At 36.8% G+C, this 24,312-nt stretch overlaps 2 protein-coding genes across 4 annotated transcripts in view; both read left to right on the forward strand.

The window, feature by feature from the left end:
• The first annotated feature begins 8,829 nt into the window (after positions 1–8,829).
• NUDT12 (nudix hydrolase 12) lies at positions 8,830–22,677 on the forward strand. Of its 3 annotated transcripts, none has more exons than XM_057384722.1 (7): positions 8,830–9,059; positions 9,505–9,718; positions 12,504–13,099; positions 14,191–14,358; positions 15,285–15,398; positions 17,290–17,489; positions 22,486–22,677. In XM_057384722.1, exons 2-7 carry the CDS (start codon positions 9,513–9,515, stop codon positions 22,504–22,506), a joined length of 1,305 nt encoding a protein of 434 aa, XP_057240705.1. In that variant the 5' UTR covers positions 8,830–9,059; positions 9,505–9,512; the 3' UTR covers positions 22,507–22,677. The 3 variants fall into 3 exon arrangements, with proteins under 3 accessions (XP_057240705.1, XP_057240703.1, XP_057240704.1); XM_057384720.1 differs by lacking the exon at positions 22,486–22,677 and adding an exon at positions 18,754–21,480 and having other exon boundaries at positions 8,831–9,059; XM_057384721.1 differs by lacking the exon at positions 22,486–22,677 and adding an exon at positions 18,754–21,480 and having other exon boundaries at positions 8,836–8,914.
• The window catches only part of LOC130584623 (uncharacterized), a 40,847-nt gene continuing 39,148 nt past the window's right edge, over positions 22,614–24,312 (forward strand). The window contains exon 1 of the mRNA XM_057384718.1: positions 22,614–22,677. The gene's annotated coding sequence lies outside the window, so the exon portion shown is untranslated. The remainder of the gene's footprint in view (positions 22,678–24,312) is intronic.

The raw sequence follows: 24,312 nt of genomic DNA on the forward strand, positions 1-24,312 counted from the left end.
GACTCGTATGTCTGAAATGTATCTGAAAGTATAACAGAAAACAAAATAGATCAAATTAAATATGATTGCTTGAATGACTCTACTATAATGCTAATAACTCCATAATAGCTTTGGGGTAGCCTTTCTACCATTTAGGAATGGCTTGTACTGAAGATGTATTTAAATACTTGGTCATTATATAATAGGTTTGATTATGAAAGGGTCTGTGAGTATGAGGCACTTAACTTCCTTTTCAATTCAGTCTTTCTTCCGGAACTCCCTTCAAAAAGGAAGGAGAGAGATTATAGATACAAAATTCTCTGTAGATTAAATAATTAGATACACATTATCAGGTCAATTGCATTCTAGAATGTATAAAAAACATTATTGTACAGATGTTCTGAATCCTCCTTTTACTCCTGCAGGATACTGGCACATCACCCATCCAGCAACATGGAATGAGTATGTGTATCAAAGCAAACACCCACCCCTTCACTTCCTTCTCCTGAATAGAAACAAGCCTCTATAGACAAAAATAACCACAGGAAAACCTAATCTAAAAGCAAAACAAAACAAAAAAACAAAAACAAACAAAAAAAAATCATGTTTTTTTCATTTGGATCAAAGAGCATAAGCCTGCTTGAAGGCCACCAGAAATCAGAAGGAACAAACCAGTCTGTATTTGGACAACATCCATTCTGTTATTCAGATAGCAAAATCAGATTGTTTTGTGTGCAGAATCCACCTTTACACTCGAGTTTTAAAAGGTTCTTTTAATGTTAAGTACGCTCAGTGATTTCATTATTAGTCAATTTCGTTTCTTCATATGTCTGAAGGAAAAATACCTATYGTTTGGCAAAAAGGAATGCAAATATAAAGGACTTATTTATATCTTTTTACTAATCAGCTAATGAATTTGCCAGGGGAGAAGCAAGGGGAACATGGCATGACATTTAATTTTTATAACAATCTAACTAAAATGACTGCTTGTCCCACAACTGCATTGTGTCAACAAACTTGCCTGCATTTCTTTGTACTCACAAATTATACCCATTTATGCCTGACAACAATTCGGCACACTTTGTTCCAAAGAGTAAAAAACTCTGAAGTGTGTTTTAAAGCACTTTTCAAGTTTGACTTACTCTCTTAGTGAGTTCTATTCCCTACTTGACAAAGCTTTCCAGCTTACCTGAATGCTAATGTACAAGAATGCTATTATTTGATATGGTAGAAAAGCTGCAGGAAAGGCCTGTGGTGTTCTACAGCCACAGGACAGATATGCCTGCACGCTAGACAGGGCAACTGATGGACAGCAACCACACTGTCAGTCCGGTGCCTTGGTAACCCTCAGTCAACCTCCTTTAAGCCTCGATTTCTCTCCAAAAGATACAGGCCTGGCTTGCAGTGCAATAACCTAGTAGTGTTCTCCTCAGAAACAGTCGGGAGCCAGAGACATATTGTGGAGCTGTGCTGGGAATGTGTTCTAGTCAATCTGTATGTCAGAGAATTAGGAGGTGAGGCATGAGGAGCAAGCATTAGAGTCACATTATGTGAATTTTTAGGCTTTTCTTCGGGAAAAAGGAAGATGAATAGTTACAAGCACCTTTCCTTTCTGGAGGCAATCTGAACAATAAAGCCTGTTCTCATGTGCCTAACTCCAATCTCACCCTACAGAGGAGACTGCGTTTAATATTTTCAGTGAGGCATGGAGGCTCTACTTTTAAAAGGCAGCCTTCTTCTAAAAAGCATTCTAGAGTAGGCATGAGGAAAGATTAATTCTATTACTATTTCACTATGAATACAGAGCTCATTTAACTCGTTTATAACATTACAATAAATTGACCTGTAACAAGTGGGCACTGATCATTTTAAGGCAAAAGAAGAATTTGCGAAGACAGTATAAGAGAAAAATATTCATCTGCTTCTTTTCAATGATCATAGTTTGATTTACACTCTCTGACATATGAATTCTTAATAAAAATAATATTAGCAGTCATAGGAATGATCCAGTTTTAATAAACTTTGCAGTATTTATATTTTCAAATAAAATGGATAACAGGTTGTTGTGGTTTAGACTGTGCTGAAAAACCAAAAGCACTGCACCCACAATATTCCCTCCCTCCCTGCCACCGGAGAGGGAGAAAGGGAGAGCGAAAGCCCAATTAACACAAAAATTTATGGTTTTCAGATAACATAACGTAATTGTGAGAAAGATACGTATGTGCTCCAGAGAGAATGGTCAGACAGGCTGAATAACTTAAGTTGCAAAATAGATTTATTACTACAAACTACTAAGAATACTACAGCACTGCGGAGGGGAAACGGAGAGAGGGAAAAGTTTACAAGGAGAAGAAAAATAAAATGGACATTTTAAGACACTGTTATCCTTTCTCGGATAACCTGAGATTCGTCTCTTTCCCAGGTCCATCCCTTTCCACCCCCCATGTTTTCCCCGCACACACAGGGGACAGGAGTGAAAGTCTAACATAGATCAAACCACTCATTACAGTTGTTGTCCAGCATCATAGGAGAAGCATTCTTACAGCTCCCAGCTGTGGAAGTTTTTTCCAAGAACAGTCAGTGCATAACTGCTGATGGCGGGGGGGAGTATTTCTTTAYCTCGTAGGAGAAAAGAAATAATGTCCTTCAAGGCCAAACTGCGTTGTTTCAGCGGCATGAGACCGACTATCACAAACCTCCTGGCAGCAGAACACAGCTTCTTCTAAGCATCCACTTACTTCAGACGTCATGGGGGGGGCGAAGCCTCTTCCCCCATTTTGGCTGTTAGTCCAGTCCTCAAAGGCCAGGTTKKTTTTTTTTTCCCCTCAGAGCAAGGTCACTCTCCTTTTTCCATTCAGGTCTCTCTCTCAATGATGAAATARTCTTTTTGAGAACAACTTCTTTTTTTCTCCATGCTCGAGAACCACAGCAAAAAGCACAGCAACCATCCAGTCTTCTCCTTACTGACCTTYGGTCTCCATTTTTTTTCTTACATCTCCTCACCCTCCTGCTCTTTTTTTTTTCCCCAGTGCATGATACTAAAACTACATACTAACAACCTTATAAGCTACAATGGCAGCTGCACCTATCTTGTTTTGAATTCTTCTTAAATACCAAATAATACGTCTTCACAGAGGTGTAACCAACCTGTGCAATTGGCCCAGGCCTGATGGGCAGCCTGTCCATCACCCTCAGAGCCATGATGGATTGGCTCTGAAACACAGGGGGATAGGGCTCCTTTTGCTGAAGAAGAAGGAGACAGCCCCTAGAACTTCTCACAGGAGCCATCTTTGTGGTTTCTTGATCCCATCCCCCCACCACCAAAAATCGGACCAAGTAAAACCATGACACAGGTGTATTCAGCAAAAATAGGACACCTTTTTTCCATATGTAAATTTTTAACTGTTGTCATGTCAAGGACCTACAATACTTCATCTTGAGAGTAATCATCACAATCTTGAATAGAATAGAATATATATTAAAATATATAATATAATGTAATGTAATGCTATATTAAGCTATTATATATATTATATAGATATATAATATATACTATTTAATATAAGTATATTCTTAATATTATTAATTTAAATATTTATATTGTATAGATTGCATTATATTGTATTATATTATATAATATTTTATATAATTTTTTGTTCCCCTATTTGTTCCCCTATCATGATTTTATGGATTTGCTGCATAATGATTCACCGAAATCTTTTACTAATTTACTATGACCAAAATTTCTTGCAAGCATAAAGCAATTATTTCATTTCTACAGCATCAAACCTTAGGATCTCAAAATGTTAGAAATTTTCAGTTAATTCTAACAGCATGGATGTAATTTGACAAAGGTTATAACGGTTCCATTTCAGCCACCAGCAAAATCTGTTATCCTCTGATTGACATGCAATAGCTGACTGAAAGGTCCCAATAGAATAATATTTTAGGTCTTTGTCTACCAAGCACTCAGCAAATTCCATTTGCCAGTTGTAGATTGTTTGGGATCTTACAAAGTCAGAGATTAAATTACTTCAGAGAACATGTTTGTCTAGAAGGGMTCAAGAAACATGCAGTTCTCTGCAGAAGGCATAGCCTTAAAAAAGCAAAAATTTGTGTTTGATCTAGACTATGCATGTTTGGCCRGATGTCCTTTTCATGTTAGCAAAGAGAATTAGCCATAGAGTTTGTTACTATTACATTCTGGGACCCCTTAGTACAATCATTGCACTAGTAATTAACTGTTACACCACRAACTTCCAAATGCGAGCTTCAATTGCTAGCATGGCAATATCTGTATGTTTATAAAAGACATGACAAGTCACATGCTTCTGGCAAGTGCTTAAAAAAAAMCAGGTTCAGTAAGCATATGTTTAGCACAGCTAATTATAGAATCAACTACATTTGCAAAATACAGGAGTACAACAGATGACATTCTTGAAACATCCTGATCTGCACTGGGTAAAAACTCCAAATGTCTCAAGAATTATGGTCAAAAAGCAATGCTGTTTCTGTAAAAACAACATTGAAGCACTAAGTAAAGAACTGTCTGCCAAACTGTTCCCAGTATATCAAAAGCATGACATTTCCTATAAATCTAGAATTACAGTTTAGAATTCTCAGTCATTCTGCAGACACTTTACAGCACCATTGTATCCACTAAACAGGCACTGAAATGCTAAACACAGAAGGTTTAGACCAGACATGTTTTTCTGGGCTCTGGTTCAAATACTAAAGAATTTTGCCCAGCTTTTAGGTGTTCCTGTGCATTGTGTACCCTCTAGCTGCAGTATCCCCTCTCTTACGTGTGTCRCAGCATTTCCAAATCTGTATACATGAGGAAAATTAGTATATGAGCTCTTAGGCTCATGAGCAAAATTTCCATCCTTCATAGTTTTTTAGTTCCAATGTCCATTATCCATCTGAAGTGCCTTCTTTGCTGTAAAATAAATACATTTTGTAAAAACTTTGTGATTATAATGCTTACAGCATTTTTTTGTTGTACTTTTCTTTGGGTTTTTTTTTCACCAAACACTTCACCTGTGGAACTTCTTCCACAGTCTTCTTGTAATCAATGCAAATACCTGACTTAAATATCTTCATGCTTTTTTAAGACTAGCTGGAGATTATGTGACTATTCAAGGTATATTAACTTGGTTTCATCCTGATAATTTTCCTCTCCATCCTTTGGCTCTCCATTTTTATGATAAAGAARAGCTTTCCCTGCAATGTACTATGTCTGATTTAAATTAAATAAGTCATCAGAATTGACTTACCAACAACAAAACATGATTTAGTATTTGCAAAGAAAAGTAAATCACATTCAAGATGAGATACTGCAGAGGTTCAGTACGTATTTGAGATAGTAACTTTAAAATTCAGATAGCAAATTTAGAGCTAATACATGTACACAGAGCAAATGCGTATCATATATACATATATATAAAGAGGCAAAACCCATGCACATTGCTGTCTTTCAGCCTATTTTGCTTGCTTTTTTGGATGAGAAAAGAATCAGTTTTTCTGCATTGTGGTGTCACTATCTTACACATACACAAAAACAAATATACATTCCCTAGCTTCTGTATTGCAAGTAATATATTTTGTTATAAAATCAAACTAGCACATACAATGAAAAAACTATTTGTTTAAACACAAAATCCTTTTCTCTTGGATGATAGTTTTGTTTGCTTTAAACCCTTCAGAAATGTGAGTGATCCRCTGGTTTGTCCTCTCTCATGTCTCATGGGAACCCTCTAGTGACCAAGGTTTCCAGACCAAGTATKCAGGCTACTAGGGCATAAGCTTCATAACCTCCCTGGTTTTACTCCTTTTGTTTGTGCTGTTATTGAGGTCCTTGAACTTGCTACCTCCCCAGGACTTTCCATCCCATCTTCATTACTGCTGTCCTATACCACATGTGGAACAGCACCTCATAATTTCTTTTTGCTTATCATTCTTCACCAATACTAAAACAAAAGGGTCCCATGGAGCCAAATTTATCCCACATTCCTTCTGCTACTCAGGTTTGTCTCTCAGAGTGAAAAACATGTCTGCACACGTAACTTCATCCCGTTTTCCTTCTCTGCTACTGTAACAAGGTTTTATAATCTAAGGTTCCATGTTCAGGCCACTTAAGCCCTTGCTCCAATCAATAAAGAGGCCAAAGCCATACAGAATACCTGATCAAATCCATCTTTCTTAAATTACCTCCACGTATACCTCCCAACCTTTTCCAAAGAGCTAAAACACATCCTAGGAGRTTTTTCCTGGTTATCTCTTTACTGCTTGAACTACCCATCCTAATGCAACCTCAGCTTATGGTGGCTGCACCTYATAGCAAGAATATAAAGTCCATTTTCTTCAATTCTCAGCCCTTGCAAATAACACGTGGCACACAGTGGATACCGGAGATGCAACTGACAACAATACTTCCTCCCGCACTAAAAACACTGAAGTTGCAACCAAGGATTACACAACCAGGGAACACCAAAATGGCATGGTATTTCACAAACGGAGAAAAAAATAGGGGTTCTATAGGCAATGGAATGGGGGGGGTAAAATCGGACAAGACAAAAAGGGAGATTACTAGGAAAGCCGTAATAGCCACTGGCAGAGTCACAGTATAAGCAGACAAGACATAAATTGAGACTACTAGGAAAGCCGTAACAGCTTCTGGCAGACTCACAGTATCAGCTATAAAAACACAAACTCAGACAGGGAAATCCCTTCATCAAGGACACAGATAACAGCTATATAGTTTCAGACTCTGACATGGAAATTATTTTGGCAAGCACRGGGTAACAGCTGTTAAAAGATACATGGACAAAAACCACTAAACCTACATAAAATACATAAAACAACACATACAACCACAAAATCCAAAAGGCCCAGCCAAATCCAAAGCAAAAAGTTATCGGAACTTTTTAGGGGCTTCCAGCCCCCTTCCTAGGAGTCTCCAAAACTYGTTGTATCAACTCAGGAATTTCACCTGTGATACAGGCCTGGTATATGTCATCRCATACGTCTTACGGGAACCTTCCAAACAAATCGAAAACGTTGCAAACCAAAGCACAGATACTTTAAATCTATGCAGTCAGTCAGTCCTTTTCTACCCCTGCAGAGAGCCGGTGAAGCTTGGAGTCCCTCCAAGAAAATCTCAGGGGTGGCCTAGGGAGTCCCAGTGGATCTTGCAGCCAAGCAGAGAGGTCCTGTTGCAGTTGCCAAAACTGATGCCTGAAAAAGGCTAGAAATAAAACCCCATAGACTGTTGTCTATAGAGCAGATGTTTATTGCAGTGCTGGAGGTGAAGGAGATTTCTCCTCCTAACCCATCTGCCTTCACTTCAAATTAGCATGTATTTATACAGTAAGCATGGTGTAACATTACCATTGTCACTACACCCACCACCATATATGGGTACGGAAATACATGATATTACAGTTCTACAAGTGCGCCTGCATCACCCTCAATGCAGTGGTCGTGGGGGTCTCCCACTAATGAGAGACCATCATCTTCATCATGGTGGACTTCTCACCTTTGTCTTCAGAGCATGCACAGTTGTGATGTTCATGGCTTTTTCCTAGTCCAAAAAAAAAAAAACCTCCAAGTCTTCATTTTTCATTTTTCAGCTGACAGTCTTGTGCCTCTGCCAAGTTCTTGTTAGTGCTCTCTACTGTTCCTTGCTATAGCATCTACCTGTCCACTTTCTTCAGAACTTTTTCTGGTTTATGCTCCTTGGTGATTTCACGCATCTATGTAGTAATCCAGCTGGTTGAATTACATCCAGCTGGTAMACTAGATGTTGCTAATACATTGTTAAAAAACTCATAGCAATATACAAAAAGGCTATTATTGATAATATATTGAAAGCTATTTCATTGTACATTAATAATATGTAAAAAGTTATTACATTCTTATATTGATAATGTATAAAAAAGTTATAGAAAATTTTCAATCAATAGGCCTCATAAGCACCTTGTCACTTTGACATAAACCACAGGTACCAAGGTTATATAGTTATAATATATACATACACCTGTCTATATACATATTTATATATAAGCATGTGTCTCAAACTAAAGCTCTACTGCTAAAACAGAAACTTGACATTTAACCTTCTGAGAGCCATGTTTAAAAAAAAAAAAAACTGATGAGCAATCATTTTATTATTTGAAAACAATGGAGACTATCTCAGATAAAAACATCAAAACAAAGATTCTTGAGTTAGCTAGTAATGTTTAATGCAAATGCAACTGGTCAACTGGTAAAGTAGTACTGATGGAACCACCGATTTAGCTTAACCTTTACATTCCAGCCTCAGGCAATTGGAATAACTGCAAACTGTTTTTTGCAAGATTATCCTGTAAAGTATGAAACTTTTATTTTGAACTTGCAAAAGTATTTTGGGTTTTTTTCAAGCACTCCCCGGGTGCAAAGGCACGAGAACAGTCCCATGTTTCCTTCTATAGAGCTGGTACAGCCTCGATTTTCCAACGCCTTTCTTAAGCAGGACACGCTTCTGGCTGATTACATCTATATAACTTATTCCGACTTCCTGCTGACGCTTCTCCCCTGCCATGTCGTCTCACCAACTTCACTACTCCTCCTCACAACTACTTCCGCATTTTGTTGCCACCGCCCTTTGCCTTCTGCTAACGCGGTGAAGCAATGCTAAAAATCAATCCGAACCCTTCCCTATAACCACCGATATTCCCGCCTGGTGGACAAAATGTCTATTTCCCTTTTAACCTATGCAGTGCTCCGGCCCAGCCGGCAGTGACGCTCAAAGAACGGCCGGCCAATCCTTCCGGGAACAAGCAGCGCACCAAGCCCGGCGACCGCCTCAAGGGCGGGCAGAGGGCGGGGCAGTCGCGCTCGGCCCCGCTCGGCCTTTCCCGGGCGTGTTTGGCGACACTCGGACGCGTTCAGGCTGGTGCGTCGCTCGGGTCGAAGCTCGGGCCCGCTCGGTCTGCTGTCCCGCGTTCGGGCCCGTTCGGCCGCGCGCTCGGGCCCGCGCCGGTGCGGTGCTTCCTCCGCGCCGCTGCACGGGGTCCCGCTGTCTGTGGCGGCTGCGCACGGTAATGGGGTCCCGCTGTTGGTGTCGGGTCGCGGCCCTTGGGAAGGGAGTGAAGCCGACGCTCCAGGAGGGAGGCAGTAGAAGCTGTTGCTGTGTTACGCAGCGGTCTTAGCAGTAGTGTGCGTGTGTCTGTATGCGGTCGGTCGAAAAACCACAGTATCTTTTTCACTCTCAAAAGAATCTTCATTTTAATAGCAAAATCATTCTCTATTTAAGCCTCTTTAAAACTAGTTTTGATTTTTAAGGTAAAGTTTAACTGTGTTTGGAGATGGGTGGGACAAAAATTTGCGTTGGAATAGCAGTATCACACCAATCACAAGAATTTGACTTGGGTCTATTTTTGGTGATAATATTGATTGTGCAGTATTAAAGTTCGATCTTAAATCGTTTTAGTAATGCTGCATGTGCTTTCAAGCATTTTTTTATTTCTATTTTTTTAAACTTAGCTGGCACAATGACTGACTTTGTAAAGAATCTGCATGAAGACATGGTTTCTCAGCTGCACGAGTATGCTGCTGCTGGAGATGCAGCCAAGCTGAAGGCACTGCTCAGGCGCTCCCCGTCGCTGGTCAATGCTGCCGCAGGGAATGGCTGGACAGCCCTCATGTACGGTGCTAGAAATGGACACCTCGAGGTTGTGCAGGTTCTTCTTCAAGAAGGGTAAGCTGTTTAGTAGACACCATTCAAGAGCTCTATTTTGCAATCCCCCTTTTTGCCCATATCAGTTTTGTCTCAAAAAAGTAAGTTTGCCAGACAGATARTGACAGAATTTTCTGGGCTAAAATGCAGGAAAATGTATTCTGTGTCAGTTTATAACTGAGTTCTGCTGTTTCATCATGCTTTCCATATTTGCTAAGAAAGTCTAAAAGTTAGAAATATCTCTAAAATTACCCCTTTGATCTGTTGATCTGTTGATATATTGTCACTCCTCTCAGAGGCTAAGTGAATAGAATGCTGTTTGCATCCTATTCCAGCTACTCTATCGAATATAAATTGGGTGTATTTGTTTGATATCCTCAGATTTGTAATCCTCCTGAATCTTTGTTACAATGCAGAATATTTGCTGTCTCTTCATTAGGACATGACAGACATCTTTTCCAAAGTTACTGATTGATAAATTTGAGTTGTATCTTAGGTTTTGGACAGTACATTTCTTCCTTTTTCCTTGCCGTTACCAATGCTCTTTTCTTCAGTTGGCATGATACCACCATATTCATCACTTGACAAAAACTTCCTATTTTCAAGTCATCTCTTGTAGTTCTAGATTTTTCAAGAGATTCAAAAATGCAGAGAATGCTGTTCTTCTTGAGACCCACAAGAAAATGCATGTCAAACCTGAATGAAGTTGAGATACAAATACCTCAAATGGAAAATACTTCAAAACTAAGTTAGAATCAGATGTAGTTCAACTGAGCTTAACATTAATCAAGCCCAGGCTGTTCCTTTATGCGTTCCTAATTACAGAAACAAGCAGGTTTAGTCATTCTGTAGTTAAAGAGTAACTTCAGGCACAGCATTTTGCAACTTCCAGTGATCATCCCATCCCTTTTTCTTATTTTTTTCAGTCCTACCCAAGTCCTGTGGCTTTTGCTGGGGCTCAGAATGGAGTATTACATTAACCATTTATATTATAATCAGTGCATTCCAGTAGGTAGAGGAGTAACTTAGTGCAAGATTTTGTGTACTGAGGAATCTTTGGAGATGCTGGGGAATTCACCAATTGGTGAATAGGATACCAGCTTTTTAAGTTATGCCTTTCATAAAACAAGGTGAGTGTTGGTTTTAAATGCCTTTTCCATGGTCGCTCTCTTAGGCAATTGAATATGGTTCATGAGATGATGCTGTGATCTCATTTTTGTTAGTGCTTAGTCAGATCAACTATTTTAACAAACACAGTTGCTGGTTATATAAATGTGAATGTCTATGAGGATTATATTTCATAGCATTGCAGAGAATAATCCTGGAAAACTAGTCAGTTGTATTTTTAATCACAGAATTGTATAATTATAGAATATCCTAATTTGAAAGGGTCCCACAAGGATTAAGTCCATCTCATAGCCTTGCACCACACCATCCCCAGCATTCACATAATGGGTCTGAGAGCATTGTCCAAACACTTTTTGAACTCTGTCAGGCTGGTGCTGTGACCACTTCTTTGGGGAGCCTACTCCAGTGCCCAGCCACCCTTGGGTGAAGAACCTTCTCTTGATATCCAAMCTAAACCTCCCCTGAGAGAGCTTCAGGCCATTCCCTTGAGTCCTGTGACTGGTTGTGAGAGGAGTTACTTCAGCACCAGTAACTTGTAATTAAGTTTTGAATAGTTTTCTCAACTGTATTCGAATTCCCTCAAAAACTACTTTGTTTAATGTAAAATCTCAAAATGTTCCTGCCTGTGGTACAGTAACCTTTGTATCAACATTAATATTGCTGGCATCTTCTGTTTTTGAAAACTGATGAGTTTAGCATTTATTAATTTGTAGTTTATAGTGACATTTGTTTTACTTACCAAGTTAAGATCAACAAAAAATAAAAATGTGAGGATTTTGATCTTCCAGTGAACTCCAATCTATTTCAGGTTTGGGTTTCTTTGGTGTTTAATGTTTAAATATATATCATGAGGCAGTGTTCCCTCATCTGTTTTGTTTTACAGGCATTTGGGTAACAAAAAGATCACCACAGGAACCAGCTTTTGTCACTAAGCAGAGGCTGTATTCTTGATTCTAGTTTTATGGTAAATAATGGGATATCCTGAGTTGGAAGGGACCCACAAGGATCAGCTGTGCAGGACATCCCAAGAATCACACAGAGACAGAGCCTTGTGTCAAGGCTTCTTGAACTCTGGCTTCAGGTCCTGTCACTGGTCACCAGAGTGAAAAGATCAGTACCTGCCCCTGCACTCCTCCCTTGTGAGGATGTTGGAGACCCCAGTGAGGTCTCTSCTCAGTCTCCTTTTCTCCAGGCTCAACAAACCAAGTAACCTCAATAAAATATTTTAAATGCTTTGTTGCTGCTTTCAGTAGCTTCTAGAAGGTAATGCTTTTTTTACTTTTTTTCTTTTTCATTTTAATTACTGGTTATTGGGAACACACCTGTAGCCTGACTTTCAAAGCTCTATTTTGAGCTTTTTTTTTTTAAATGAAAGAGTATGTGGAATTGTAATTAATTCATTGCTTTTGTATTATTGCATGAATTTTGGTGAATGATAATCTGGAATGGATCAAGAAAAATGTGAAATATGGCCTTTTCAAAGAAAAATAAATATTATTGTGTTTCCTTATCATGCAGCTAAATATTTTGCCTAAAGAATACCCCAGTATAGACAGAGTGTCTAGAAATTCTTGTACYTCAGTAGTGTTAGATGTATATGCTGTAAGAAAAATACAGCATCAGAACCTTTCCTAAACTTATTTATCCTGGTGACCACACCTCTTTTCTGTTTGTTTAGGTGTGACAGATCCATCATCAATAAATCAAGGCAGACAGCTCTGGACATTGCTAAGTTTTGGGGGTACAGGCACATAGCTAATTTTTTGGCTAATGTGAAAGGTGATCAGAAGCCTAGTTTTTTGTCAAATGATGTGAAAGAATATGAAAATTATTTTGGCATGACACTTTTGGACAGAAGGAGTGATAAAAGAACAGATTCCAAGTGGCTAAGTAAAAAACAAAGCCATCCAAGTACAGTATACATCCTCTTCTCAAATCTAAGCCCCCTGGTTACTTTGGGTGGGGGAAGAGAGAGATCACAGCAACCAGAAGTAAAGCTTTGCAGGCTGTACCACAATGCTGTGGAGCAGTGCATGAACCAAACTGAAGAATGTACCCTAATTTTTCTTGGAGTTGAACTTCAGTTTAACATGAGCTTGATGGCTGCTTGCAATGGAAGAGTTATGCAAGACGATGAAGAAGACGGGTTAGTTGCTTGGTTTGCCCTTAGTGTCAATTCTGCTTCTGCTGAAAAATTTAAACGGAAGCTTGAGGACTGTTACTTTCTTCACCCACCAATGCCAGCACTACTGCAGTTACCTGAAAAAGAAGCTGGTAAGATGTATAAAATGCAGCAGATATGAAATGTGTAATCAGAAGGGTACTTTTTAGGATTGACTGAGTTATAATTCAAAGACCAACCACTGYAWAGAAATCGTGTGTTTTCAGTGGCTTTAGAAATATTTTGATTTTATATTTTGATTTTTAATATTTTTTTTCACTGRTTAGTGAACTGCTTCTACTAAGCATGTACATTGCACAACAAGATAAAGAGATACCTTGCATGGATCAAAGTGAAATGAATTAACAGCTTACTCTAGGCACGCACACAATTATGATTTCAATATTATTTGTGTCTTTACATGTCTTTAATATTTGATTTTTTGATTTGTGAAGAATTTTATATGTAAGAACGTGTGCATTTGCTAAGGGCTAATTTCTGCCGTGACAGTATTAGACTCTACAACCTGTGGATCATCATGGCTTTTAAGCTACTATTTAAATACTCATGCACAAACATTATTAACATAAAGGAAAATATCTGTTATTACTGATTTTTCACTGCAAGAAATGAGAACATAAGTCTTTGTAATGATGTGTTGGATACTTATCTGACAAGTGTTGAAAAATCAGGATCCCAAAGTGAATTAATGTTACTATAGACATTAACAAGAAATATTGTTAATGATTGCTGTTTAACCGTTTTGTTTTTGTGTAAGGGTAAAGGGAAGCTTGTCTTGCGCCTTAAGTTTAAATGGAGCAATGCATTGTTATGTCAATACCTGTGGTAGCCCTAAAGTAATCATCTGGAAAAGACTTTACACATAAAATTTTGACACTTTGCCCAGACAGATTGACTTCTATGAAAAACAGGGTGTATTGATCTGGATGAAGTTGTGTCTTGATTGTGTCAATTGTTCTGTAGCTATTTAATACCATGTTTTATTGCATGCGCAGTGTTACCAAGAAAGAGATTTGCATAACTCATATTTCTTAACTTCTTTTGTAGCCATGATTGTGATCCAAGCCAAATTCTTGCTTTGATTTTTTCACATTAAACTTCACTGCTTGCATTTTCTATGCTGTTAATAGCTTAACATGACTTAGTATTTGATTTTGTGCATTTTCAATATCTTGTTTTAAAGGAGTAGTAGCCCAGGCGAGATCTGTTCTAGCATGGCACAACCGCTACCGATTCTGCCCAACATGTGGGAGTGCAACCAAGATTGAAGATGGGGGTTACAAGAAAATTTGCTTAAAAGAGGATTGTCCCAGTCTCCAAGGAGTTCACAACACATCATATCCAAGAGTTGGTGAGAATGTTGTATAATAGTTTCTCAAAGGAGGTTTGTTCATACTATTATGTGCATGTAAATCAATTTATTTCTAGTTATTTCAGCTGTTTGCTTCTGTCCTACGTCTTACATACTTGTTTCTCCGCAGACTATGYGTGTGTCAGCTCTATTTGGTGCTTTAGTAGTTAAGTTCAGGCTTCTCTGTCTTGCAGTAGTCTGTGATACAGAATTGCTATAACAATGCCTTTATTGCAAAATGTATTGTCAATTAGGAATACAAACAGTATAAATGAGATATCAGCAGTAGGAAGGGTCACATTTTGCTTTTTACTTGAAACTAGATGACTTTAAATAAAGAGGGGRAAAGGTCACAACAGGAGAAAATACTAAGGTAGAAAGAAAAAGATACAATGACAAGAAGTGAGAAAATTTGTCAAAGTGCAACATCAATTTAGAAGCTGATAGGAAAGAGTAAGCAAAGTCAAAGATGGAAAGTAGTCAATATTTAGTCAGTACTTGCATTGTCACCAAAGTTCTTTGGTATTCAGCCAAAAACACATTTTTCAGGCCTCTCTGGTGTAGACAAGATGATAAYAAATGAGTTTGCTGCAGAAACTATTGCTATGTGCTGGATACATAGCTGGGTTAGTACTGCTGGTACTCGTAGAAGATTGTGTGCTTTGGTTGCAGGTAACTTCTGCCCTGCATTTCAAGCCTTGGTTAGTGAACTGCTTCTACTAAGCATGTACATTGCACAACAAGATAAAGAGATACCTTGCATGGATCAAAGTGAAATGAATTAACAGCTTACTCTAGGCACGCACACAATTATGATTTCAATATTATTTGTGTCTTTACATGCATTGGTGGAGAATAGGCTGGAAGTTTTTACTGCTTTTAAGCCACTCAAATGTTGAAATATATTTCTTTCATGTCCTTCGCAGATCCCGTTGTGATAATGCAAGTCATCCATCCAGATGGGAGCCACTGCCTTTTAGGGAGGCAGAAGAGATTTCCCCCAGGAATGTTTACCTGCCTTGCTGGATTTGTAGAACCTGGTGAGTAATTTCATTTTACCTTACCAAATTTATTTTCTCAATAACACTATTGTTCTTTTGCAATTATACAAAAATGTATTTTGTGTTATCTCAAGTTACAGGATTTTGCTTTCTGTTAGATGAGCTGTTATAATAATATGCCTATTCTGTACTTTGCAGCCACTGATTCATTTAAAAAAAAGCAAAAAGCAGCTTGATAATAAAGTGAAATAAAAATTTAAAATCGTTTTCTTATGCAATCTGGAAWCACTTAAAAAAAAAGCATTTTAAAACATCACCTTGGGTGAGAATACTTAGCAAAGGATTTTAGCATAAGAAAAGTAAGTGTTAAGTGTAACTTAAAGTTAACAAAGTTTGTTAACAAAGTTAAGCATTTGCTTAGGTGTTCAGCACGTGATTGATTATATGGAAGTAGAAATTAAATAACTATAAAAGAAATGTAAAGAGGTGATTTGATAACTGTATCAAGCAGAAATAGTTGGAAATAGTTATAACTACCTGGACAACGACTTATAAAACATTTTTATATTGGAAATTAATAATTCGTGAAATTATATTGTATAAATATATTTTGTAAACGTGTGCAGGTTGACATACAGTGACAGAGTGAACAGGTTTATTCAGGTGTCATTTGAAAACAGTCAAGATGTTTATTTCTTAAATCCTTTCCTTCTGCTGGCCTGATTATTTTCTGATACTGAATTCAGGTATATAAAGTGACTGTTTAATCTAAACTAAATCCTCTGTCTCTGATGGATATACTCTTTAATGAACTTGTAATCAGTGGTTACAGCACAGTACATGTTTGCATATGTAGGCATGTGACCATCGGCATTTTACACACATATAGACACAGTTTCCTGGGGATATGGAAGCAAAGTTTTCCATTACAGTTTCAGTTTGCAGTATTTTTTGTGTGTCTTAATGATGCTTAAACTCTGGCTTACCTAAAACAGAGACTAGGCAAAATTAAGAGAATAAAAAGCAGTTATATTTTTGAAGGGCCTTCAGGTACATTCAAGGCAATCACAGCCCACCCAGGGCTATACCCAAAATGGACGGGTGCCAGGTTTTTCATGCTTTATAGGTTTTATTCATTTGCATATCGGAATTGAATCCTCCAGTTACAGCTTCAGGTAATTTATAATGAATTTGGAATAATTTACTCCAGATTCACTCGCCCCAGTTCACTGTTGGTTACGTATTTTGAGGTCCTTAGACAGTAAGGTGTCCTTGAGTTTGAGGCTGAGAGGAATTGTTTTGTCTAAAAATGGAAGAACATTAGATTAGCACTGTACACTAAAGAGTTCCAAGAATACAGCTATATGGAAAGTATAGAAACTGAAATTCCAAGGCATCATTAAGACAATGAAGAATGAGTCAGGCAAAGGGAATAGTAAATGCAGAATTGTGAGCAAGTATTCTAAGTCTCTGTTTTCTTACTGTTATAATTYTAAATACTGATTCTTCAAGTTGTAGTACATGCTGTTATAATCATATGGAAAATCCAAAAATTAACACAATGCTAGTTACAAATGAACAGATCAGCATTTCAAGAATAATTCAATAAATTATGTATTTTCTACCTTATTTTTTGACATTTTAGGAGATAAAACTGATTTGTGTGTATGATGAATTATCAATTCAGGAAATAAAGATTATCATGGAGAAATTATTATACTTTATTTTTAAACTTCCATTTTGCTTTGGTGGCTGGTTTTATTAGACTTCTGTGTCTACTGCTGAGGTCTGTGCCCTGATCTGTGAACTAGCTCTTTATAGGTGATTGCCTTGGGCAGTTTCAAATCTTTTGAGTCAGTTAAAAGCACAGGATGTGATAGTTTCTTGGAGTATTTTCATCAGTTGCTTGTTCTTTGCCCTTTTTTATTAGGTGAAACCATAGAAGATGCTGTTCGAAGAGAAGTAGAGGAGGAGGCTGGAGTCAAAGTTGGCCGTGTTCAGTATGTCTCTTGTCAGCCATGGCCAATGCCCTCCTCCCTAATGATTGGCTGCTTAGCTGTTGCAGTGTCCACAGAAATTAAAGTTGACAAGAGTGAAATAGAGGATGCCCGCTGGTTCACTAGAGAACAGGTAAAGTTCAATTTCATTTTCCTCTTCTGTTGATTAGTCTGTGACTCTCTAGGTTCTGGCATACAACAGATACTTGCTTTTTTCAGCAAGTTGAATGAGCATCTATACTCTTCTTTTTATCATACAACTGTTGCATTATATTGTAGTTGTAGATGAGGCACAACCAGAGAAAGACAGATATTCACAGTAACTTCAGAGTCACTTGCAAGCTCATTGTATGACATTTTTGCCAGTTTACTCTTCACCTTTCTCTTTTGAGAGATAGCCAAGTTATTTTTACCCACTTCCTTAGTAAGTCTGTGCTTTTCATGCAGAAGTATTTAATAGTGTTTATCATGGCAATTTCTCCAAACAAGCATTTTACCAGATTTGCTGGGAGGGGAAAGTTAAGTTAAGGACTCTAGGAACTCATTCTTTTTTCATGCAGTGCTATGCAGCAGTGGTATTAAATGGTATACTCTGGTATTAAATGCACCTTACTGTGTGTTAATAGGAAATCCTACACTTAGCTTCCCTCAGTAGTTAAAATAAATAAAAGAGAGGCAGAAAAGACTTTCACAGAAAGAAGTATTTCATTTCACAAGTGAAGGAAAGATTGCTTGCACAACTTAGTTTTCACAGGTTTTCCCACAGGCAGTTTGGGAGCTAAGCTTTTAATAATGGTGGACTTCTGCCTTGCAGTTCCAAGTGTTTTGACTAAGTCAACTTGAAAGCAGAGTTAGTCACCTACAATCTCACTGTGTTTCTGTTAACACTGGGAGCATTATTTTAAATATAGTTCTGAATACAGCTAGTCATATGCAAGTTGGTGTAGAGATGGAAATAAATATACTTCAGAAATGTTCTAAAAGTGTATTGCCATGTTGCTTGCAGCTGCTTCAGAAAACCAAGAAAATACATTTCTTTTGGCACTACATGTAAAAATAAATGTGTTACTTTTGTCGCAGTGTAGAGCATCATCTTGTGGTACTTACCATAGAAAGGCTTCACAAAAACCTTAAACAGTATGCTAGCAAACAGTCTCCTTTATTAGGAAGAAGCACATTAAGCTCACAAATGGGGCACATTAAGCTCAAAATGTCATGATTTACACAATATGGGACATGCTCTGCATTTGCCTTGGAGAACCTGTTAGTGCCTTTTTAATAGCTATAGTAATGGTAGATTGATTATAGGAAAATAATTTCTCCATTAATACGAAGTTATATTCTATRTAGTTTATCATATTACCTTCTAAAGATAAAAAAGACTATTTTTATTGCAGGTCATAGAAGTTTTCATTAAAGGAAACAAGTGCTCTTTCTTCGTACCACCAAGTCAAGCGATTGCACATCAGTTGATAAAACACTGGATTGGAATGAACGCCAATCTTTAATTCAAATAATCAGTTTCTTTGAGTTGCTTCTTCTATTGAATGCTAAATTAGGAATAAATTAGAACTGTTTATCTAGTGAATGGGCAACCATGTTATTTTCCGATCCTTTACTTTGGTTCCAGAGCTAAACTATGCAAACCTTGTAGGTGTTTTCAGGCCTCAGTTAAATTTGGACAAAACTCAGTAATTATCCCAAGCAAGCAAGGAAGCAAGCAAGCAGCAAGTAAATAGAATTGATACTTTGCTGTGCGCAGGCGGGGTTTTTGTTCTAAAATCACATTTATGTTCTAAAATAAAATTATGCCTTTTGCTGCTATGCTTTTAATGTTTGATTTGGTCCTTCTCCCAAGGAAGGAGTCACAACATTACAGAGAGAGCTGTCTGACCTTGCCTGCCATTTGAATTCTCTACTTACATCCTGCTATTTGGCCTTAAGTATTTCTTTCTCAGTTTTGCCTATCTCCATCCTTTAAATTCTACCTGTCACAGAAATCTGCTGAAAGTCTTACCAGCTGTGGTTATTTTTAACTTAATAGCATATATAAATTGGGAATATGTATCTTTTATAGTAGTAATTTAATTTATGTTAGTGCTCTAAGCAGAGCGTTTACTCATCCATTCTGACTTGCCTTGCACTTACTCAATTGTATGTCACGCTGAATTTAAAGGTATGACACAGTACTTTATTTGTGAAAAAGGTGTTGGAAGAACCATCCTGAAAGCGTAAGTATTAGGGCATTTGTAAGATTAAAGTGTACTTGTTAACTCACGAGGCAGTGAGTTTTTCATTCTCTGGTGATTAGAAATGAAATTACAGAGTAATGGAGGAGGAAGAACAAGACGTATCATCTCAAAATATTCAGAAGTTCTTCTGGAAATAGAGATTCTGTTACTGCTATTGAGAAACTTACTGTTGAAAGAAGTATATTAGCTGCGGCTGTAAGAATGGGAAAGCAATATGTTAATTGAAATATTTAGTTATGTGTATTTGATTCTACATTTCAGATTTGTGCCCTTATTTATCATGTTATTTAAGATGTTAATATTTTAAAAATAAAAGTACACTGTTTTATTACAGATTTCATTATTAAATAGTTCGTAGTCAGTCATTCTGCAGTCATTGCAGTGATATCAAAAGAAATGCAAATGACCCAAGGAAAATGCAATTGTAATGATAAATATAAACTTGCTATTATTTGATGATATGTTAATTTGGAGTAATTTAAATTTTTTTAACAGTGAATGATGTAATATTTTTTCAACAACTCTTAGAAAATTGGAATCAGTAAAGCTGTTCTACAAATCCTTATTGTTCTTTTTTCCCCATCTACATCACACTATGCTCAGCAGTGTTGGTGGTTTTTTGATAAGGCAATGCCTAAGACACTTTAAAGCCAGAAGCAATCCTGACATACTTGGAGTGTTTGACATAGTATGTTGCTTCATTCTCTCCCTTGTTTCAGCCATACCTACAAATACAGACAACCAGGTTATCTCTTGAGTTGTCGGGAAAGGAAAAGGAAGCAATACACTGCTTCCCTTAAAAATTGCTTTTACAGAGAGGGGGAGTTGTGGAAGGCTGTTGTGGACCACACTTCCCAGCAGGGCTGCATGTTATCAGTGGCATTATCCTCTTCTAGAAAATTGTCAGATGGAAGGCTGGTTGCGGGTTGCTTGGATAAGTAAAGAAGAACATTGGGAAGTATGCAAACACTGGTGGAAGCTAAGCAATGAAAAGAAGTTTTAACTACTGTGGTAGTTGAATTATGAGCTATGAATAATGACCAGGTGGAAGAGGGATGAGAAAGCATAGAACAAATACAGAAAGCACAAAAATGACAGTTTATCACTTTGGGGTAGCTAAATGTTGGAGATTTAGTCTAAGATGCACTGGAATACTAGTTTTTTGTGTAGAAAATTATTGTCAGTTGCTATGAAGATGGACTTGTAAAAGTGACACTCCAAACACAGTGCCCATAACCAATATTGATAATAATAATCTGCCCAYTTTTTTTATTTGAGAGTCCCTATAAGAGCAGATACCTGCAGTTACAAGGCAAGTAAATTGAAACTTCACTTTCCTTCACTTTTTTCCTGTGTGAAAAAAAAAAAACAGAAAAAGAATCATATGACAAAGGAAACCAGAGTCTCTGATTTTTAGAGTAATGTTTTAATGATCTTTCAAGTCTAATAACTTCCAGTGTGTCAACTATTTTTGGTCTTTATACATTTTCAAAATCTAAGCCTGGCTTTTGAAAAAGCTTTTGAAGCTTTTATTTCCTTTTTCCTTCACCAAAAGATTAAACATTTTCAGGGAAGAAGAAAAATCTCTCTTGTTTAAGATAACTACTTCGATAAATTCAATCTGTTTAAAGGAAAAATTTTCCTGGCATTTTATTGCCTAATTTGCCCTGTTACTAGGTGAAGACTTGAGTTTAATTTGAAAATACCTGTACATTTTCTGAAGGACAGTTGCTGTTCTCTGTTTATGTATGAAATGTCAAATTGTAGAGCCAAATGCTGTGGTTATCTGGCAACTACAGCTACTTAAGAAAGTGCCAAAATAAATTTAGCAGCAATTGAACAGAGTGTAGTCTTTCTTTCTAGAGCAGGGTCAGGGCATCCAGAAGATCTCAGTAGTTCGACAGCAGCAGCTTTTGCAGGCAGTCTGTTTCTTGCCACAAAGTTATTGCAATACTTCAGGAGAATAGTATTACTTAAAACACTAAAAATAGAGTGATCTCTCTCTTTTCTCCCTTGCTTCAACAAGGGTACCAGAGCAAAAAGAGTACTCATGACATTAGATGTACAAGGCAGAAAATTCTGGAGATGACTTTTGTCCCAGTATTCCTGTATACTAAGGAGAATTTCCATGTATTCAGCATATAATTTGAAGATGTTATGTATTTTCTCTATTTTCATAATATCTTGCAAATAATAGAAAGAGTAGCTTAATAGAGAAAGATAATTAGGTCTTTGAACCCAAACTAAAATTGATACTCCTAATGAATTTATAATCTCATGCAATGTACTGACATAGTGTAGTATTGGTTGTGATATTTTTACAAATTTTGCATTTGTYCCTGTAAACATACTTGTTTTAACTCATCTTTCATACTGGATATGTAAACATGTGAAAAATAAAATSATTCCAGTGTTCATTCTATAACATGAGCATTATGTTTTGTGTAGGAGCACTGGCAAATTATTACATTGAAGTAATACAAACAATTATTAAGTATTACAAACTGGTAAACTGGTAAATTATTACATTGAAGTGTGCAACATGTGCGGGGAAAGGGGTGGATGTCAACAGGCTGATTAAAGGTACACTAGTCAGGATGCTTCATGGATTAAATATACTAATCAGATTCTGAGCTTAGCAGACAGAAATAGAAAAAGAAGTGGAGCAAGACTGTGAACATTGCTCCCTCTTTTATCTTTAATTTTAATTAGGTAATCAGACTAATTAAGACTTTTCAGACAAAGCTGACACTTTGTAACTGCTGGATAAGTTTAGTTTTTTTTATTATCCAGTTTAGCTGTAAAGAGTTAAATAACTAGTAGTTCTTTAGTCCCTTGATTGCTTCAGTAATTTGAAAGATATGTATATAACTGCAGGTCATTGCCAACTGGATGTGACGGTACAGAACGGGCTAAGTCTAAAGGAAAAAAAAATTAACATGTTATCCTATTAAGCCTTAGCATGACAGCCAACCCGTCCTTTATGAGCTTAGAAAAGCAAACTATTCGCACACAATCCATAACAGCAAGCAAGTATCTGAGAAGAATGAATATTGACTCATAGCAATGGTAAGTAAAAAAAAATATTTAAATTAAGACTGTTTTAGGTACTATTTTGTAGGTATTTAATAATTACAGCTTACCACAGCTTTTATAAAATATGGGTATTTGGCTGATTTTTTTCACAATGAGAAAGTATGACAGTTTTCCTAAATTATAGAGATTTTTTAAGATGGATATTTGATTCCTAAGACTGTATCAGTTACCTTATTTCAGCAAGTAAGAACTTGAACTTTCATGGTATAAAATTTCAGAAATTAAAATTTACCTGAATTAACTTGGGTGTGTTAGAAGTGTTTTCTTTCTGCAACCAGTATTTCACGTTGGAATATGAGGAGTGCTGTGATAAAACGACAGCATTAATAGCCAAGAAGAAACAGTACATTTTGTTGAGAAGCTTACAAATTCAGTTTGCAGCACTTAAATAAACCTGGATAGTAATTTTTTTTTCTCTGAACATTTCATCATCCTCCTCACTAAGCTATGTTTGGTAAAGTATGTTCTAATTTCTTTCTAAGAAGAGAAGCGTTCTAACATTCAGCTAAGAAATGTAGTTATTTTCTCAAGATCTCTGCCAAAGAAAAAAAAGCATATGAAATAAGCATCTCAAATTCTTTTGTCATTCTAAATCTGTTTTGTGTCAATTGATCATCTGGAGGAAGTGCCCCAGCAATCTACATTGTCAGAAAATATGGTGTCTTAAGGGCTAAGTTTCCCCATTTAGACAACAGAAATCAAAACGTAGAAGTTAGGATAGGGTGATGGGTTTTGCTATTACTGCATTCTAGGAACAAAAGAAGATTTTTCTGGCRTAATTGTAATACATATTTTATAGTCCCAGACATTTTGAAAATAAAAAAATACCTTATTTTCAAAGAAAATTGTTATGTCGTACTACTATCGCACAGGGATTTTTTGATTGGSTGAGTTTCAAGTATAATCAAATACTTTATTCTTACCAATATCTGTTAAGATGGATTAGCAATTCTGGAGCTCAAAAAAAATGAAGTAATTCAGAGACTGAAAAAGAATTGTAGTATTTTGTTGAAAGTAACATCATTGAATATAAAAATCATGTTTCATTATTGGAAATGTTTGTGTGTTATAGTCAGATTTCTCCTAATTTCATGATCAGTTGCTGTATCATGTCTGTAGGATATTTCACTTACTGCTGTCATTTTTGGTGTGGACAAAGCATGAATTCTGCAGATAGCACTCTAAATATCAAAATTACAAACTCAATGACATGAACAGGCTAATCCAGGTACTGTTCATCTTAGGAGGTTTTCGTTTGGTCTCTAAAATATGAAATAAATTAATGAAATATAAAATAAATTGGTTTCTAAATACATCTGAAATAAATGCTTATCTTATTAATACATTATTTCTTCTTTGGTTGCAAAAGCTCAAAATAATTAACCAAAAAGCAAGATTACTTCAAAAGTAGGCAGAAGCTTTGCAGGAAATGAGTTTTATAAATCATTTTGCAAAATTAAGAGCTGCAACCTATGACTTGACTTCCCCCTGAAAAGGCAGAAATGCTTGTATATATACACTCCATGGTTGCTAATCTGTATTTCACTACAACTTTGTTGGCACTTGGATTCTCAGTACTGAGTTAAAATAATTTTGATAACATTTGGC

The sequence above is a fragment of the Malurus melanocephalus genome, unplaced genomic scaffold, assembly GCF_030028575.1.
Source record: "Malurus melanocephalus ecotype Western Australia unplaced genomic scaffold, MMel_1.1 scaffold_739, whole genome shotgun sequence".
Taxonomy (NCBI): Eukaryota; Metazoa; Chordata; class Aves; order Passeriformes; family Maluridae; genus Malurus; species Malurus melanocephalus.

Bases quoted from the DNA above. Each gene is read 5' to 3' on its own strand.
- NUDT12 (XM_057384720.1), top strand. From the start codon at position 9,513: ATGACTGACTTTGTAAAGAATCTGCATGAAGACATGGTTTCTCAGCTG. The intron at 14,359-15,284 runs GTGAGAATGTTG...TGTCCTTCGCAG, and splicing joins CACATCATATCCAAGAGTTG to ATCCCGTTGTGATAATGCAA. The intron at 17,490-18,753 runs GTAAAGTTCAAT...TTTTTATTGCAG, and splicing joins GCTGGTTCACTAGAGAACAG to GTCATAGAAGTTTTCATTAA.